The 18,309-nt window shown below is 32.5% G+C and overlaps 2 protein-coding genes across 5 annotated transcripts in view; both read left to right on the plus strand.

Annotated features, from left to right (window-relative positions):
• The first annotated feature begins 1,224 nt into the window (after positions 1 to 1,224).
• On the plus strand, positions 1,225 to 4,952 carry LOC108567749 (protein pygopus-like). Of its 3 annotated transcripts, XM_017928392.1 has the most exons (6): positions 1,232 to 2,200; positions 2,464 to 2,643; positions 2,704 to 2,961; positions 4,431 to 4,528; positions 4,586 to 4,707; positions 4,772 to 4,952. In XM_017928392.1, exons 1-6 carry the CDS (start codon positions 1,906 to 1,908, stop codon positions 4,890 to 4,892), a joined length of 1,074 nt encoding a protein of 357 aa, XP_017783881.1. In that variant the 5' UTR covers positions 1,232 to 1,905; the 3' UTR covers positions 4,893 to 4,952. The 3 variants fall into 3 exon arrangements, with proteins under 3 accessions (XP_017783882.1, XP_017783883.1, XP_017783881.1); XM_017928394.1 differs by lacking the exons at positions 4,431 to 4,528; positions 4,586 to 4,707; positions 4,772 to 4,952 and adding exons at positions 3,215 to 3,322; positions 3,381 to 3,525 and having other exon boundaries at positions 1,228 to 2,200; XM_017928393.1 differs by lacking the exons at positions 4,431 to 4,528; positions 4,586 to 4,707; positions 4,772 to 4,952 and adding an exon at positions 3,215 to 3,590 and having other exon boundaries at positions 1,225 to 2,200.
• Positions 4,953 to 8,953: 4,001 nt separating this feature from the next.
• The window catches only part of LOC108567735 (xaa-Pro dipeptidase), a 48,358-nt gene continuing 39,002 nt past the window's right edge, over positions 8,954 to 18,309 (plus strand). Inside the window, exons 1-2 of one of the 2 annotated variants that reach the window (XM_017928362.1) lie at positions 8,954 to 9,134; positions 9,224 to 9,295. The gene's annotated coding sequence lies outside the window, so the exon portion shown is untranslated. The remainder of the gene's footprint in view (positions 9,135 to 9,223; positions 9,296 to 18,309) is intronic. The other variant, XM_017928364.1, reaches the window with a different exon arrangement.

Below are 18,309 nucleotides of genomic sequence, written 5' to 3' on the forward strand. Positions count from 1 at the left end.
AAAAGGGCCGAAAGGACGGGCGATCTAGGATCGCATGGGAGGGCGCCAGTGGCTTCGCCCTCCGCCCTTCTTTTTCCACCCTCGATTACAGCCGTCGCGACGCCCATTTCAAATTTCCCGCGATACTGTTCCGTTCGGTTCCTGTCTACCGCGAAGATAATCGCAACTGGTATCTACAACTATATTAATTGAAATATTCATCGCTTTGTGCAATCGAATCCTGGCTTTACGGTTCTACTCAAACTTCCTAAAGTGCGCGTCCTCTGACCCTCAACAATTTATAAAAGAAAAAACAAATATACCTTTTTTTGTTATTGCAATCGTCTTATTGCTAATTCTTTACTAACTTCAAAATGGTGTTAGTAAGCTAACTATAGCTGACTTAAAGTGAACTTTAAAAAATTTAAACGTCAAATTTGAAAGTTAGTTATGACATGAGTCATTCAGGACAACACAATAACAAAATAATTTGAAATAAACAGCAACGTCATTTACGTATTATTTACTTTATTTATCTTATATAGATAACAACTATTCTCGAAAAGTAAATAAAATTATTAAATAAAGTATTTTAATTTGCGAACAAACTACTAAAATGTAATTTTTTTGCAAATTATAATTACTATTAGATTTTCTTATTCGTAACCATCTTTCATAAAAACTTATATATTTTAAATTTAATTGATCTTTTCTATATGTTAGTTAATTATATTAAGTTGCAAATAATGAATTCTATTATTCTGAATATATTGGTTTTTACATAAATTGAATATGCAGAAAAAGTTTTTTGATATTCCAAATATACGTTTCAAATATCAAGTAAGTTTAGTACAAAACAACAATAAATAACTTGATTAAGTTCTATTTATAGCACGAATATCGTTCTTTAATAATTTTAATAAGAAGTGTTGTAATAGTGGTCGAATTAAGTAACATTATCAACTAAAGTACATGAATAAGTCGCAATAAGAACATTTGTAAATATTATTGTTTTATTTAATAATTGTATAGATTTGTACACACTGTACACAAGTTATATAAATCATACTACGTCGTGCAAAAAAAATTGCATACCCAAGATACCAATGTAAAGAAAATAATGAACTTTATGCAAGTTTTGTTTGTAACACGTTATTAAATTATTCTGAAATCAAAACAAAGTTTTTTTTTAAATAACGTGTAGTTTCTTAAAAATTACTTTTCGTAATGGAAACGTTCGGTAGTATCTGAATAAGTTTGAATGAAATTTCTGTTAATTTCGAGTTATTGATCAGAGTAGATATAGATTATGATGTAACGGGCCTTTGTCGCCAGGACGTGTTTCGCATGTTGCCGATGTTTCGTTGTTGCTGCGGCCATTCGGGTCGCGTCCGTCGACCTTCCAGACGGGTATTTGGTTTTTGAAAATTGCCGGCTTGGGTATTTCGAAAAGTCGAGGGGCTAACAGTAAGTGAGTGAGAGAGAGAGAGGAAGAAAGACGGATCGAAGAAAAGATCCTGGCGAGTGGTGGTGAAGAAGAAGAAGAAGGAGGATTAAAAAAAAAGAAATATGGTCGACCCGATAGGTGAGAGCGGGCACGATATTGTAGCCAAATTCAGACCGGTATTTATCTGCCATTGTTTATTATGATGTTTATCACACCGAATGCAATGTTGGAAATGGCTCCGAAGGCTTGTTTATAATAGTGAGAGACAAGGTAGGCGGCAATCCGCACGGCCCACCGATCTAGGCCAGCGCCCATCCTCATCATTTTTCTTAATTTTCCTTCAATCCCTTCTGTACCTTCATCTACCGAAATTTTTGCACCACGGGAAGGAATCCGTGAGAAGTTGTGTGGGATCAGGGAAAGAGAACTGAACTGAAAATGTACCCATCTAGTGGCTGTGTGTGTGTGAAATCATAGATATGAGTCATTTATCACCATTCCGGGTAAATGTACCAAACCTGGGTACAGAGCTGTCCAGTGGTGTCTCTAACCCAAAGAAGAGGCGAAAAAATGGACAGACCCCAACAATACCACCAACCCCAAATGTGCAGGACTTGTATGCACCACCAATATCAGGATTCGGAGACACTATTGTTGCCTCCAACCCTTTTGATGATTGCCCCAGCATGAACATGGCCATGATCAGGAACCCAAATCCCATGGGTATGGGTTCCAACATGCCCATGGGTATGAACATTTGCAACAGGCCAATGGGTAAATATTGCATTTAAATTAATTATACATCAAAATCTGAGTAAACAATCAAAGCAAGGCACACAGATTTTAATAAATTATTCACTCACCATTCAGTGTTCACTGCACAAATATAACTATTCAACTGAGCTCTAGCCTGTAAATTGATCACTATTAAGTAGTTTATGGTGGGAAGTATTATTGTTATTGTCTTGATAACAGTCACTCACTATTCATGACTATTATATGATATGCAATGGAATTGATTTGTGTAATTGTTTCAGGTGGTCCTCCTTTGTCATCAATGGCACCACATCACAACCATCCCGGTATGATGATGAATGGGCCTCGGATGAATGGTCCACCCATGAATGGGCCTCAAATGAATGGCCCTCCAATGGGTAACCCAATGGGACCACATATGATTCCTAGTCCAAACGGACCTATGCATGGTCCTATTCCAGGTATTCATTGCGAGAAATATGCACATTTTCCAATCATACTAACATCACTCTATTCCTCAGGTCCAATACAAAGTCCAATTAACAATATGGGACCATCGCCTATGCCGGGTCAGATGCAAGGCAATGGACCCATTAATGGGCCTATGATCAGTCCTATGGGTCCAATGAACAATGGTGGACCTCTAGGTCCAATGAACAGCCCTATGAACGGACCTGGGCCTATGAATGGTATGTCGTCGCCCATGAACGGTCCCATGAATGGAATGGGAAATAACATGAACAGTCCTATGGGTGGACCACAATGTAATATGAATTCAGGTGATTATATCTACTAATCAAAAACCCTTCAGTATAGAACTCAAGACTCTCAGTCCAAAATCTCACCATTGTAGTATTAATTCAGTCATTCCTAGTACATATATTTGTTTCATTTTTTTATGTGGAGTATTCTATAATCAAAACCTGTTAAAATTGTTTTTGAAATTCTTAGTCTCGCAATTCTAAGCGAAGGCTCGTATCTTGAGAAGATTTGTATGATTTATGTAATGAATAATAATAATATTTAATGCAGTGCTTCTCAACTTTGTTTCCCCCGCGACACACATGATGGTTGATATTCACAATCGCAGTGGCCTACTAAGAGTAGATCATTTGCTACCGTCGGAACTTACCATCATTAGTAACTATTATTTTATATTAGTAACTAACAACACGCTATTTAACGCCTATAACTTCAGCTTACTATTGCACATTCATGTTGATGGATATCGAGAGAAACGTACGAAAAAGAGCTTCATTCAATTAATTTTCATTACTCAAATTTTTATATATATAACGGATATGGATTTTTCCTGAATTTTGAACATCGGACGTCTTCTAAACTCGCAACGAATGCATTTTGTTTGAAGCACTTTACTCGAACTCTATGATCTCTATAGATTCAGGTTTGATATGCATTTTTTATACTTTAAAATTTATTACGAGAAAAACGTGCAAACTTAATATAAACATTCATACTTAATACTTAATTTCAAATAATCAAGAAACAGACGCGTTGTATTTTAAACAAATTCATATATGCAATTCTTCAGAATCTTTTTACAAAAAAAATCAATTCATTTTATTAAAATTATACTAATTTTATTTATATATTAAGTTTTTCTAATTTACGAATTCATTTTAATGAAAGGTTTGTCACGTTTTTTTATTCAGTAAATTCAATGTGTTTTTATTCATTGAAAATGTAATTAACAAAACTTGCTAATGTGCAAATTTTATTGCTTTAAGCTGACATTTTGATGTTGATTTGATTGTTGTAAAAACACTTTAAAGGTTTTACAGAAAAATCGATTTTCACTGCACTTTGATATTAGATATATTTAAATTCACTGTTTTGTTTTCCTCTAAAATTTTATTTCGTGATCAAATTCAATAAGTTACAAAAAAACAATAATTAAAGCGTAGAAGGATACGCCTTTGTTCAAGGAATTATTTATTTTTAAAACGCGTATTACTCAGTTAATCGTTTTAAAAACACTGAGATTGTAATGTTAAATGTTGTTAATATAAATATCTCAGTTTTCATAAATATTTAAAAATATTTCTGTTTACAATTAGAATGTCTGCAAACGACATGTTCCAATTGTTCATTGTCTGCTTGTAGTAAATAGAATTCCTGTATTATTGTCACGTGCATAATATCTCTATCTGAAGGGTTAACGTGAAATTGTATATTATCACTTTCAGTTAGTCGCTTGCATTTAACCCAAATTCAATGTTGCTTCTAGGGCCAATGAATAACAATTTTATGATGCCTCTGAACAACATTTATCAGAAACCTTTGCCTGTGAGTGCAGGCAAAGTCTACCCCGCAGATCAATCAATGGTAGTACCAACATAGATGCTTTTAAAAAAAACCCTTATAAAACTGTGTATCTTTTAGGTTTTTAATTCACAAAATCCTAACGCGCCGCCAATTTACCCATGCGGCGTCTGCCATAAAGAGGTGCACGATAACGATCAAGCCATCCTATGTGAGAGTGGCTGCAACTTCTGGTTCCATAGGTATGACCGTATATGATTCCACAGGTGGTGCAATGACCTACGGCACATTTGCTTTCTGTTTCAGGGGATGTACCGGTTTAACGGAAGCCGCGTTTCAGCTTCTTACAGCCGAGGTCTACGCGGAATGGGTGTGCGACAAATGCCTGACGTCGAAGAACATACCCCTAGTGAAATTTAAGCCATGATTAGGTCAGAGTAAGAATAGAATTAGAATTGGACACTCGAATAAATCTAAACATAGCGAGAAAAAAAAACAAGTAGAGGTTGAAAATGAAGTGAAATTTAACGAGGGACAAAATGTGTATGATAACAGTCAAGAAAGAAAAAAAGAGACACGCACGAAGTAAACAAATAGAGGTAATCCTTAGTCGATGGTAAAGAACAGATGCAAATAGAGAGAAACGAAGTGTCGATTTGATTTGTTGTCTGCTTTTTCTTGTAATTATAAATATTATTATGTTTTCTTTTTGTTTGATTGACTTCGAAGATAGTAGAGACACTTCCACAACAATTCTAAAGACTGATCCTATTGTTAATGCGAAATGTAGAATTCGGCTGGTTATTTTCGAGTACTTCTCTTTAACATATTAATAACTTTTATTTTATTTTTTTTATTATTATTATTTTGTCGATTTGTAATTTTATTTTGAGACTGTTTTGATTTGATTATTTCTCTTAATTATTTTTTTTGGCAAGATTTTTACAATATTTACACGTATAGAACGCTTCATGTACTTTAAGCTAATTGATTTCTTAAACGGAATTTCTTTTTTTGGGAGTGAATAGTAGATATTATTATAGACGTGTCGTGGGCATCACTTAATTAGTTTCCTCATTTCGTTCTTAATTTTATTTAGTTCATAAATATATTCACATACACACTTACAAACTTACACGTATGCGCAAATAATGGTTACATGATGTAAATACATACAACATATATTAAACAACTATTATATATATATATCCTCTAATCTAATTGACATTTTTTTTCTACTGTTATATTGATGACTTAACTATGTACCGAATGTTTTTAAAAGATGTACAAATTTTATGAAATAGTGTAAATATGTTATATATATATATAATGGATATTAGATTATGTACAGCTTCTGTGAAGGGCTCAAACGAAGCGGAATATTTAAAATTACTTAATAAGGAGAAAAGGTAAATCAACAATAAGAAAGGAATTCTGTAAAGCCTACACTGCCATAATGCTATATATTCTGTACAGATATATCTATATACATATAAACACAAATTTAATATTACAACTTTCGATTGATTTTATTACAAACGGATTTTAAGTTGATACGTCTTATGTAACCTTACTTTACTTACTAGTTCTCTATATATATTATTATTTTTTGTATCGTCTTTTTTGTGTGGGGTCCTCTGGACTGCGTTTGACAATTAATTCTCGGGAGGGACCTGCATGGAACATATCAAACTTAACGCCGATCACTTAAGTTAAATACAGCAACAATAACACTAAACAATTGTATAGCAAGAATATTATTAATATTAATAATAACAATAAAACAATATGCAACTTTTGCAATCGTTCGCACATCAACATTTATTTGCCATCATTACCTTTTTGCTAGTCCTCATATAATTTGTTGTTTTTTTTTTAATTCTGTTCTCGTCCGTCATAAGCGATCAATCAAATGCAGTTATATATTATCAAAAATGGTGCTGTAATTACCGAAGAATATTGTAGTGTTTGTTAATGATACTGATTAATAGTAATTTTGATAGATATTTGCTTTACGCAATGAAGATTATTAGTAATCAATAATAATTATAATAAAAGAAATAATAATAATACAATGTTGCATGTGAATTTAATGTAGGCCAGTGTTTCTTGGAGTATTTGAATTAATTTATACAACAAATTCCGGTTTTACGTATAATAAATATGATATATGTCAATTGTCTAAGAGTACAATTTGCAATTCTTTTCTATGCTGTGAATATGTACATATATTATATATTTTATAACGATACGTTTAATCAAAACTCCGAGTGACTTTTAGGAAACGATTACTAAGTAAACTTTAGCAACATTATATTATTATTGAAGTATATACTCATGTTGTAACAAAATAATATTTTTTTTTTTAGTTTAAAACCAGCGAACAAATTAATAAATATTGGTCTTTAATTTGATTAGTAAACATAACAAATGTGATTAAGAAGCAATGTTTGAATCTATGGACTGTATAATAAACTATTTATGCGAGAGACTAATTGTTTGTATAAATCACAGTGTGATTGTTGTGTTCACTCAATAGCAATAAATATTGTTAAACATTATGAGTTCACTTTTTATCCTTTGAGTTACAATTCAGCCATTGTTTTGTATATGACTAATCGCCAAAAGCACAGTCATATTATATATACTCCTAAATGACTCACTCCTGAAAAATATTAAACTGTATAGAATAATTAGATAGTTTTGAGTGTTAATAATTGGTTTAATCATTTTATTAATTGAACAATCATTTTGTATAGACAAATCTAGTGAATTTTGCTTAACGGATTATTTTTGTAGATCTTCTAATTACAGGTCAATGACCAAAAGTACTTTAGTCCGTAAATATTATTCTTAGCTAAGAAAGATTAATTATTTAACAGCGAGAAAAATTGAATGCAAGCCAAATTACTTCTATATCTTATTTTTACATGTGTATTTATAAGAAAGTCTTCCAATTTCCAAGTTTTAGTTAATTGCTAGAAAACTAAATTTGTGCGCTTTTACTGCATACTTTGTTTTTTTTTGTATCCTAGTTGTTACAAGGAAAATTTATAAGAATTTATAATTGTACTTTTAAGGAAATTATCAGCTTTACCATCATAATAAATATTTGTATGCTTTATCATTGAAATTCATTTAGACCTTAAAAAATCGAAGTTTCAAAATATTTTTCTGTTCCATTTATTTCTTAAAATGCTTATTTTTTTACTATCTTATATACTAAGTAAACTAAACTTATTGTTAATTCTGTTATAGTTATACTATATGTTGTACGATACGTATATTTGGTTGCCTACATATGATGCCAACCTATGTAATAAGCTTGTATGTTATATATAATATTAATTATTACTCCCTAGATTTGTTATATTCTTATATTATGTAATGAAGATTTGAAGCTATACTTCATCTAGGGAAATAAATGATTCCTTCATCTGTAAGCCTGAATAGGTTTAAATGGAAACGACTTATAATAGGGTAGAAAGTTTAGAGCTTAGATTCTTAGAAAATAATACAATGGTGTAAGGGTTTATGGAGTGACCAAGGGAAAGAACGTTTATTTAAAAAAGGAAGATTTTCGTCGTTTCGTCGAGAATTTGTAAAAGCTATTTGTATATTACTGACTTCAAAAATAGATATCGATTAACCCGAAATACTTACATTGTTTCATATGACGACAACGTAATAATTGATATAACTGATGATCAATATTATTGTCAACATATGATTTATTTATAATGTATGAGAGATAACATTCATCAATATTACAATTAAATAGGAGAAAAAAAATGTGTAAGACACTACGTAGTTTGTTCTAATAATTGGAATAGAATCTGCCACACTATGTTTATTTCCAGTCAACTATATAATTTTTCGTTAACATCAATAAATTCAGATTATAAAGTTGATATACAGGAGTCCTAAGGTTATTATGTCATGGCGTTGATAAAGTCCAATAACACATTTCCTTAGCGAATTTACTAGAAATGTTTGCAAATTTTGGACTTCAAAATTGTCGAATGATTTGTATTAACAACTGTTTGTTATTGTTTAGTCATTAAGGATTTGTAAATATTAGAATTATTTAAATTGTAGTCGTTTTCTTAGTGGATTGTTATTGATTTCGTAAATTGAAATTGTGGGTTGTTGTTGGTTAGTATAATCAAGGGGGAGATTATGATTCATCGTACGTTGAATTAAAGTTTTTGTTTTCTGTTGGTGTTTTAAGAAGCGTGTGACATTCGATTGTGATACAAACAAATGTGTTGATAAAGTCGTGTTATCGGTATATTCCGAGATAGCTTTGTCGTGAGTAACTTTCTCGTTGTTATTGTTTTTGTTTGTAGTAGTATAGAATGCTATTCAATGGGAGAGATTGAATGAGATGGAATGATCCCTTTCTCTTTGTCACTCTGTACAGCCATTGGCTCCGACTATTCTCCCACCCAAGAACAGATTGCACTCTAACGAAGGTTTACGTCACGTGAGCTGCCAGTTGTCGCTTGGCGTTTACCTTTGTTATCGGCCGGTCTTAGTAGTCTGTCGTTGTGACCTTGAAGTCCTTGTTTTTGTTTACGGAAGGTACAGGTGGTGACAGTACATAGTGGACTCACTGAAGTTGAGAAATCAGACCAGAGATAGATAGAACGTGATAGAATAAAATAAGGTATGTTCATTTCAGAATATAGTATTCTATTTGAAGCTAGTGGCGTTATATGGTTGAAGGAAGATATTAACAAGTGTTGTTGTTTTCAGGTAGTGTGACCTTTCCTGAAGCGTTGGTTGTTGTTGTTTTGACAGCAGAACATTTGCAGCAACTGCTATAAGGTTAGTAAATGGGGGAAGCACCATCGATCGAAAAGGTTTAGCTTAATGTAATGGTGGCTTGTTGAGGATTCGAAGCGACCAGCCAGCACCCAAACAACAGTTAAATCCGCGAAGGCAGCCGATCTCTGCTCGTGCCGCGCATACGTATCCAGCCCCGCGCCTTGGGCTCGCCATACCATAGAAGTTGGCCAAGTCTCAGTTGTTCTGAGGCAGTAGCAGAAACAGCAACATAATCAGAGAACAGGTCCGGACACCAGAGGTCGCCAACCGACAATTGTTTATATTTTGTGTTCCGTTCGCGCGCAAGTGTTCCAAACAAGCAACATTCATGTTAGCGATGCCTTCAGCCAATATGCGCACCCCAAGCAGCAACGCCACGGCAACGATGAACCCTATCAAGGGACCTGAGTTTAACATCAGCTCGAAGGATGTTGAAGGACTCGTGCTGGAGATTAAGGAGAACCTTCGTGTATCTGCCTCCACCATGAAGGCGCTACCATGCAGCCACCTGTCCAGGAAGTCGTCCAGAGCATCTCCGTACCGGGTGCCGGCTCGCATCTGCTCTTGCGACAACACAGTCTGCGATTGCACCAGGAAGATGAGGCGCAAACCGCCGCAGGACATCCAGGAGGATCCCTACGAGCTTCTCCAAAGGCTGCTCAGAGATGGAAGCCTCGTCAGCGAGGCCGTGCGACGAGTCCAGCTGGGATTGACCGCCAAGCAGCGCTACTTCTACGAGTCCGACGAGGAGTCTAGCCCCGTGCTACGTCTGTGCTCCCAGGAAAACTAAGAACATTTATAAAGCTACTTTGGTATAATCATTTTCAACCCATTTCATTTAATTTTATTATTTCCATTAAGTTCGTTTATTTTTACTATTTACGATTACGTTTTATTTTTTATTACTATTATTTCCTTTTTTTTCGTTTCTCAGTTTATTTATTTTTAACATTTGATGTTCCTTTTATAGTCAAAGTGCGTGTGTTTATGTATGCTGTGGTGTGCGAGCGTGAGAGTGTGTGAGTGTGCATGGCGAGTGAAGGAAAAATCGACGCAGGAAGAAAGGAAAAGTACTCGCAGGGATAAGGGCTCGACGATGATATTTATTCATGCTAGTTAGTTAAGACCAACAGTAGTTTAATTATTCATTTACGTTTTACTTTTCTCTATTCCTGACGAATTTCAGGAAAGTCACTCCTAATTTGTCCCCCGTTGGGGATTCATATATTTTTTATTATTTGTTATGTTTACTATTACTTTAATTTTACGTGAGAGTATCTCTCACCGAGCGTCAAGCCCTTCCCGGCCCATGTAATTTCTACGTGGTTTCCTTTCTTCCCCGCGTGATGGGACAAGGAAGAAGCAAAGAACCCGAACCCCCCTTTTCACTCTAGTATTATACGCTTATCCGGAATCCCGAGTCGTCTTCGAGAATTGTTCGAAACGCTCGGAGGTACTGGACTGAAAATTTCGTTTTTAACGTTAGTAGATAGACACAGATCACTCTGTTTACTCCATATCTGTGATTGTATAATATATTTATAAAATAATGTTATTAAAACCTACAAAAAAAGTAAGAAGTAAGATTGTGAAGGAGGAGAGGAATATAGAAAACTTGAAGAAAATTATAAAAAAAAGATGATGATATATATATTATATATTGTGGTGTCGCCGAGGTCGTCGTTCCGCGCATATTCCATGATTATTATTTTTCAAACAAAAATTCTATGTATTATTATGAATGTTATATATGTTATATAATCATATTGCGACGGCATGTTTGTGTTGTCCAGTAATAAATGTTTAGGAACGATCCCAATGGCGAGGATTTTCTTCTAGAAAGTTCAACCGATGACTGTGTAGCGAAATATTTCTTGTTACATATTACATATATGTTTATATATATATAGAAAAAAAAACAATATATATATATAAATATATGTATATAAATATATATATATTTAGAATTATTATATATTTTGTCTTTATATAGGTGTATAATAAACAAAACAAACAAAATAATTATAAAGAGCAGCGATTGTGCTTTATTGGAAATAACATAACAGCAAAACGAACGAAGAGAAAACCAAAGCGGAAACGTTTCTCAAGACACAAGTTCACGATCAATTGTTTTGAAGCGAAACGTCTTGTATTGTAAATCGCTGATGGATGTTGTTAGGTTGTAGATCGGTGTTGATCATACATTTGACTATGTTTTATTCTGTTCACGTAACAACTAATAAGTTGATTCTAAATCGTTTCCGATGGTTTTTCCCTTACAGCTTCGTTTCATGATTTTCCAATTTATGTTCGTCTTCAATTTGTAATTTGTATTGGTCTCCTGAATTTCGGCTTATTCGAATTTGTAATAATAAATACAGTTTCTATGTGTAAAAAAAAACAAGACCGTGGCGTTATTTTGGTTGAAGAGTCCTTCCAAGCAAACACATCCCATTCACTTTTATCGAGCAATGTAAATAAAGGGAATACGATGCTCTCTGCATCAGGCATGGTCATATTACTAGACGCGCGTGTATTTTCCATGTGCGCGCTATTCCTTGCCAAGGATGTGAGCCTAAAGAGAGAGAGAGAATAAAAAAAAACTAGAGAAATATATATGTGCACACTTGTGAAGTGTATATATAAATACGACTTTTCATTTGTTTACAAAACATTGCCACGTGGTACGCGATTTCGCTCCGAAACGTATTATTTAAAAATAAAGTAAAAGCGACACCGATTTTTTTTCGTGTCCTCTCTCCTCAAGCACTATCACTTATATACATGTAAATACATCTTACTTACTACATATGTATATATACCTATATATATATAAAAATATTACGCAGTGACTCTGTTTGCTGGTTGCGTAAGCCGCGATCGCAATGTATCCATTGGAATCTCGATGATTTATTAACTACGTTTCGCATTGGTAATGCTCGAGAAGTACGTTGCGAAACGCTGTTGAATTTTCAACAATTCTATACCGGATCCGCAGATGGTCTCTCTGGCCTCAGCCTTTTCATTTTCCACGCTTTGCAGATGAGACCACAAAAAAGCGTGTATTACAGGAGACTTCGAAATCTGAGTTTCTTTGTCAATTACCGATGTTATAAATACGTTTTTTTCTAAATTCTGCTTTGTTTCTGAAAACATAAAGACATGCAGAATAGTTTGGTTCAAGGCACGTTTAATACTAAACACTTAGTTGTATTATAACGAATAACAAAAACATGTTAAACCATGTTATTAATATTTTATCTCATATGCTCAAAATAACAACGTATAAACATGAACATAAACATAACATTTTTCTATAGATTAGTTTGATAATTTATTACTTAAAATTGTTTACAAATATTGTAGACAAATTATTATTATTAGTATTAAAGTCTATTAATTGAATTAATCTGCAGATTATCTAATTCAAAAAGTTACTACAAAAATACTTGTATATATGAAATATCCAAATTTTAGCTAAATTATATTAACATTAATTATGCACATGTGTTCAAATGACTTAAAAAATAATTGGAAATAACAGAAGTTACAATAACAGCCATCAAAATTATAATTAGCTGTATCATGTTTGTTGATCATTTTATAACTGAAAACGAGAATAACATAAGTTTTAATTTAAATTGCTCGTGTGTAATTTGATTACACAAAAGTAATTAACTCAATTAATTTTGTAAAATATTCTAATTCGAAAATATGTATTTGGAAAAAAAACTTTCAATGTTTTAATTTGAAAGGTAAATCACTAAAATAATTCCGTTCCGAAGATTTGTTTGTGTATAACTGTTAAATGCAGCAGGTAGGAAGATGGTAGAAAATAAACAAAACATTAAAAAAATCCTGACGGTTTTAATTACTTTTAACGGCAGCGAGGATGTTGTAAAACAGCTTGACGACTTTATAACTTTCTTTGGAAAACCCCTATGGAGAGGCCTGCGAAATTTCACGGTTTCAGAAAAGGCATTTAATAATGACTGAAGGCGTAAAATGAGTGATTATATCTTGAGATCCGTACGCGCTTTTACTGTATTTACTATGACGATCCTTCATCAATGTTTATAGTATGAGACTTTTTAACTTCGTGAAATTCTGGGAATGAGGCCGTCGTTCTTTATATAGGAGCCACGAGTGCCGAAACTTTTGGTGTAAAATCGTACCGTGATAATTTCGTGTAGGATAAAATAGTTACAAAGTTTCATATAATATTTCATTTAGAACTGTAGTTTCAGATTAATAATATTTATGCGACGTTAATTGAGGAAGTTTGTAAAGTTTGTGATGTTCGTGTTTCGGTAATATTCGACTAAGTTGAAAAGCAAATATTTTGACGAGAAAGATGTTTTTTTCTTGTTGTTGTTAAAAGAAATTCAATGTTAAGTTTTAGGTGAGATTATTTGAAAATTAATGAGGAAGTTCACGGATTATCAGGTGTTAAGTTGAAGGTAATTTGTAAGGTTATATGCTCCGACAAAATCGTTATCGGATTTGCTCAGATTACGCAATCAAAATAAAAAATGGTTGTAAAAGTATAAGTTTATATTCAATGAAAGTAAATGTACAATCATTGCGAAAGATAAGGCATAAATGATTCATAATTTTTGAGATTTATGTAAGTTACTTGATTCAAAGAAATTCAAGTATTCAAATTATTTATTGGATTTTGATGTAATAAAAACTGCTTAATTGACTGGGAATAAGTGATTAGTTTAATCAATTAGAAGGATGCGTTAATGTAATTTTTGGTATGTTTAATTGCTGAATCGAGTTAAGATAATGGTGTAACGATGACATGTCTCAATGAAGATGACTCAAAAATTACGTCTATTTCCATACATTCTCGCTATTTATAAACGTATTGAATCAGAATGTAAGCTTTCGGCAAGTTCACAAATATTCATAGTCCTTCGTTCGTAAAAATAAACACGACATTTAATCCACATAAGCAGTTGTACTTGTGTATATTTTAACGTTAAAATTTAATAATTTTATCAAATTTATAGGATATTGATATTATTTTGATACTTTAGTTAGTTATTACTAGGGTTTATACAAAAAACCGACTTAAAAAAACGCTTTTTGAATGTTCACAAATAAATAGAGATAAACAATTTTTCTTACAGGGTCATTTATATAAATCAGTGATTCTCAATGGGGGTTGCATAAAACTTGATGACAGATGAATCCGGGATGTTTTTTCCTAATTTCCAAAATCTAAACTTGCATATAAAGAAATGTTTACCGGATGTGTATGTTTGCATATTTGTAATTTACAAAATATATTTTATTAGATTTCTTTCTTCTTTTGCATCAGCAAACACAAATTATATTAGTCAAAGCTATTATATCAAGCAGCGCGCCATTATTCGAGTCCAGACAAGTGCATTTTGTTATTGTTATTTTATGTTTAATTTTCTTAACTAATTCTCTTGTTTCCATTATAATTAGTTATTGTTAAGGTTAAAATTTTGAATGATTCAATGAAAATACACACTTTAGTTTATTACATGGAATAACTAGATAAAGTAGAAAATACAGAAATATGTTGTACTTGTGTTATGATTGAGTTATTGAGAGTGATGTATCCAGATATTGGACTATAAAACTGTCAATCCAAAAGAAACAGAGTTTTCCTGCAGCACACGGTGATATTGATCACGTCGTGAAATGAGTTTACAACCCGTCACTTGAGCGTTGCGTCTTGGAATGCGCCGAGGAAGAATTGGAATGCTAAAAATAGGTGCCAATAAAACTACTGGTCTTCATAATAATAACAATAACGTTGAAGTTCGTGCATTAATCCCAGACGTCGGCCTGCGACTAAAAATATCGGCGATTTTTCTATTTTGCAATTATGTTTGTCTTCCATAAGTATTTATGTTTATACATATTATTTTAGAGGATTAGAAGACCATGACGCGGTCGTCGACCTTCCGAAATTCGGTTTATCGAAAAACTATAATAAGAATGCGAGGAAAAGAGAGGTATACACAAGTTAAAAAAAACATAAATAAATTAAAGAAAATAGAAGCAATTCGATGTCGCGGAAGTTTCGACTACATTTCATGTTTATTTTTATTGTGGACAGAAACAAGGTTGCATGTACTCTCTTATATATATATGCGACACGGGGAAAAGAGAAGAGATGACCGGGCGTTAGTCACTCAATTATTCACATTGGCGAAGTGGAAATGTATGACTAAAGTAGTCGACCAAATGTATTTTTATCCCGTTACATTATTATTGTTTTGTCAACAAAAATATGTTATTAAATACACCTTATCTCAGTCTTGTTCACGTGTATGAGTGTGCAACGGCTTATCTGTAATATATGTATACAAAACAAATATCGCGATCGCGTAATCAATTAGAAAATTACGCCTTTCTCCTTATATCATACACTTAATTACGACTAAGGACGAGTTCTTATCTATCACACCGCGAGGATGTGGCCGAACGGTTGTAACCGTAAGTTAAGTATCGCGCACTTACGTAATGGAACTCGTGTACATAAGTACACAAACAGATACAAAGTGTTTATAATCTTTTCTCATTACGTTTTGCCCTTCACTACTGAGAAAACCATCTGATTCTTATTGGATTTGTTAGTGAAGAAAAAAAATATTATGTAATAATTATTACAACTACTACACTAATAATAGAATAACAAAATGTAGCCACAAATTTATTTTAATTATTGCACGTGGCAACACAATTCTGTTTCTCTATGATTACCAACTTCACGTTTATTAAACAGATTGCATAATTTATAGTAATTGATACTCTTGACATACAATGACATCCAAAAATATTTGGTATGATTGACAACAATGAATTGCAGCATTATATTGTAATTTACAAATGGTCTTAATGTTAGTATCTTCTTTAGTTACTACTCAGATTAAGAAACTGGTAACTAATAAGTGTTCTACTAATCTTAGTAGAACACTTATTAGTTAAGTTAAGTTTATTATGACCATTATGTTGTGTCCTTACTACTTCAAATAAGCGATGACATGTCAAATTAATCGACATGCGCGACCGTTAACCTACAGTTAAATCTTTTTTAATTTATCAAAATGTAATTAATATCAAAATTTGACTCTAATAATTGTCTATTTTAGAATTCATTTAAAATCTATTTTTTTAATAGTTGGATTACTTGGTATAAAAATATATAGCTTGTTTCATGTAACAAGTAAATTAGTAATGAAAACTTCGATTAATAAAAATTGGAATTATTAAATCGTCAAATAGTAAAGTATGAATGTTTATAAACTCAAACATTTATGACACGTAAAATTGGTATTTACTAGTAGATTTCCGTCACTGAATGATCGATTATTATTAGGACCTGGCACAGGTCCAAGTGCAGTGTCTCATAACCACTGAATACTGAAAGGCGGCGACTCTGCTCATTATATAATTTGAAATAGAATAAAATGCACCGACGACACCGTGAAATTTAATTAAACTGCCAACTAGTTACGTACATCGAAGTTCATCTCTATGGTATTGTATGATACAGTATTGTATGATATAGTATGGTCGTCAGCGGTAACTAAAAGTGGAGAGCAGCACAGCACGATCGATCAGAAACAAAGGCGAGCAACTTTGTCCAACTAGGACACCAAATCCTATACCATATTTCATCAAATTAGAAACTAATATATACATTGCGAACACCCAATAATCATTTGCATACATTCAGATTGGAAACTCGAGGCGATTTAGAAGCGTTAACATTTTAATCTCTGCTGTTTGCACAACATTTTTGTTTTTTTTTTGTAATTTTCATAATTATTTTTATACATCATTAGGGAGCGATAAGAATGAGTTGTTATTTTGAAAGTGAAATAAAAATAAACATGTTGGGAAACATTGGGATACTTAATGACGAACGCACGTGAAACTGCTCTCAAAACAAATGTAGATTTATTTTTTATTATTAGTAATAGTTCATTGGCGATAAGCCATTATCAGTTTTAACGCTTCATTTGTAGTTGTGAATACTATTTATTTACGTTTGTAATAAATATAAAGGATCTATGACTAATTGCGTGTATTTTCTTCTAAGTTTACTACGTTTCTATTACTGTCATAAACAGTGCGGATTTAGCACTTGAGATGCCCCACGCGCAATTCAATTTTGAGGTCCTCCACTAAATATTTCCGAACCTAATATTAGTAATTCAAATATTTTTGCTACTGGTCATAAAATTACCTAATCGGTCATTAATTTTGATAATAAATTGTCTATATAGTTGAAATATTGTATAATATAAAATTAACATATTTATATAACAAACCATGTTTACTATTATTGTTATCTTATATAAATAAATTTGTTTGTACATATCAGAAAACATATACATTGTACTATTATGAAAATGANNCAATCCTTTATCCGTACGGATCGTAAACATTAAATAATCTAATCTGGACAGCTCAAAGGTTTAATGACATAATCAAGTTTATCCAGTCTGTAGGTGGTAGTATGAAGCCATTAGAGGATGATGCATTTAATTAAGATAAAGGTGCAAATAAGTTGTGGATGTGCTATGATTACTAGGTTTCAGAGCAGTGTGTAGTATGAGAATAATACATTTTCGTAAAGTGGGGATTTTAATCTATAGGAATGGGAAGGAGTGTTTATTGTAAAGATAGGGATTACAAATACGATGGACAGTTTGCCATCTATTAATGGCTGTATGAAATATAGGTATGTTCTACATTACCGGCTGTTTTATCTATTTTCTGGTTTATTGTGCATCTATATTGAATGTGTTCGTAGTCGTTGATAAGTTACAGTTCTGTCAAACTTATAATTTATAATCTGATTATTTTAATACTACTATACTTCATACAGTTGGAACATATGTAACTGTAATCATAGACATATGTTCAAAAATGAAATTTGAGTTTATTTTGAAGTAAACTTTCTAGAAGTTATATTATTTGGTTAAGTATTTGGGTATTTCTAACATGCATCTGAAGTT

The sequence above is a fragment of the Nicrophorus vespilloides genome, unplaced genomic scaffold (genome assembly GCF_001412225.1).
Source record: "Nicrophorus vespilloides isolate i.1.1-1 unplaced genomic scaffold, Nicve_v1.0, whole genome shotgun sequence".
NCBI classification, from domain to species: Eukaryota; Metazoa; Arthropoda; class Insecta; order Coleoptera; family Silphidae; genus Nicrophorus; species Nicrophorus vespilloides.

What these genes read in the sequence shown, in the direction of transcription:
- LOC108567749 (XM_017928392.1), top strand. Translation starts at nt 1,906, where the DNA reads ATGAGTCATTTATCACCATTCCGGGTAAATGTACCAAACCTGGGTACA. An exon ending in CATTTGCAACAGGCCAATGG is followed by an intron (nt 2,201 to 2,463) that starts GTAAATATTGCA and finishes TAATTGTTTCAG; the next exon opens with GTGGTCCTCCTTTGTCATCA. An exon ending in TGCAACTTCTGGTTCCATAG is followed by an intron (nt 4,708 to 4,771) that starts GTATGACCGTAT and finishes TTTCTGTTTCAG; the next exon opens with GGGATGTACCGGTTTAACGG.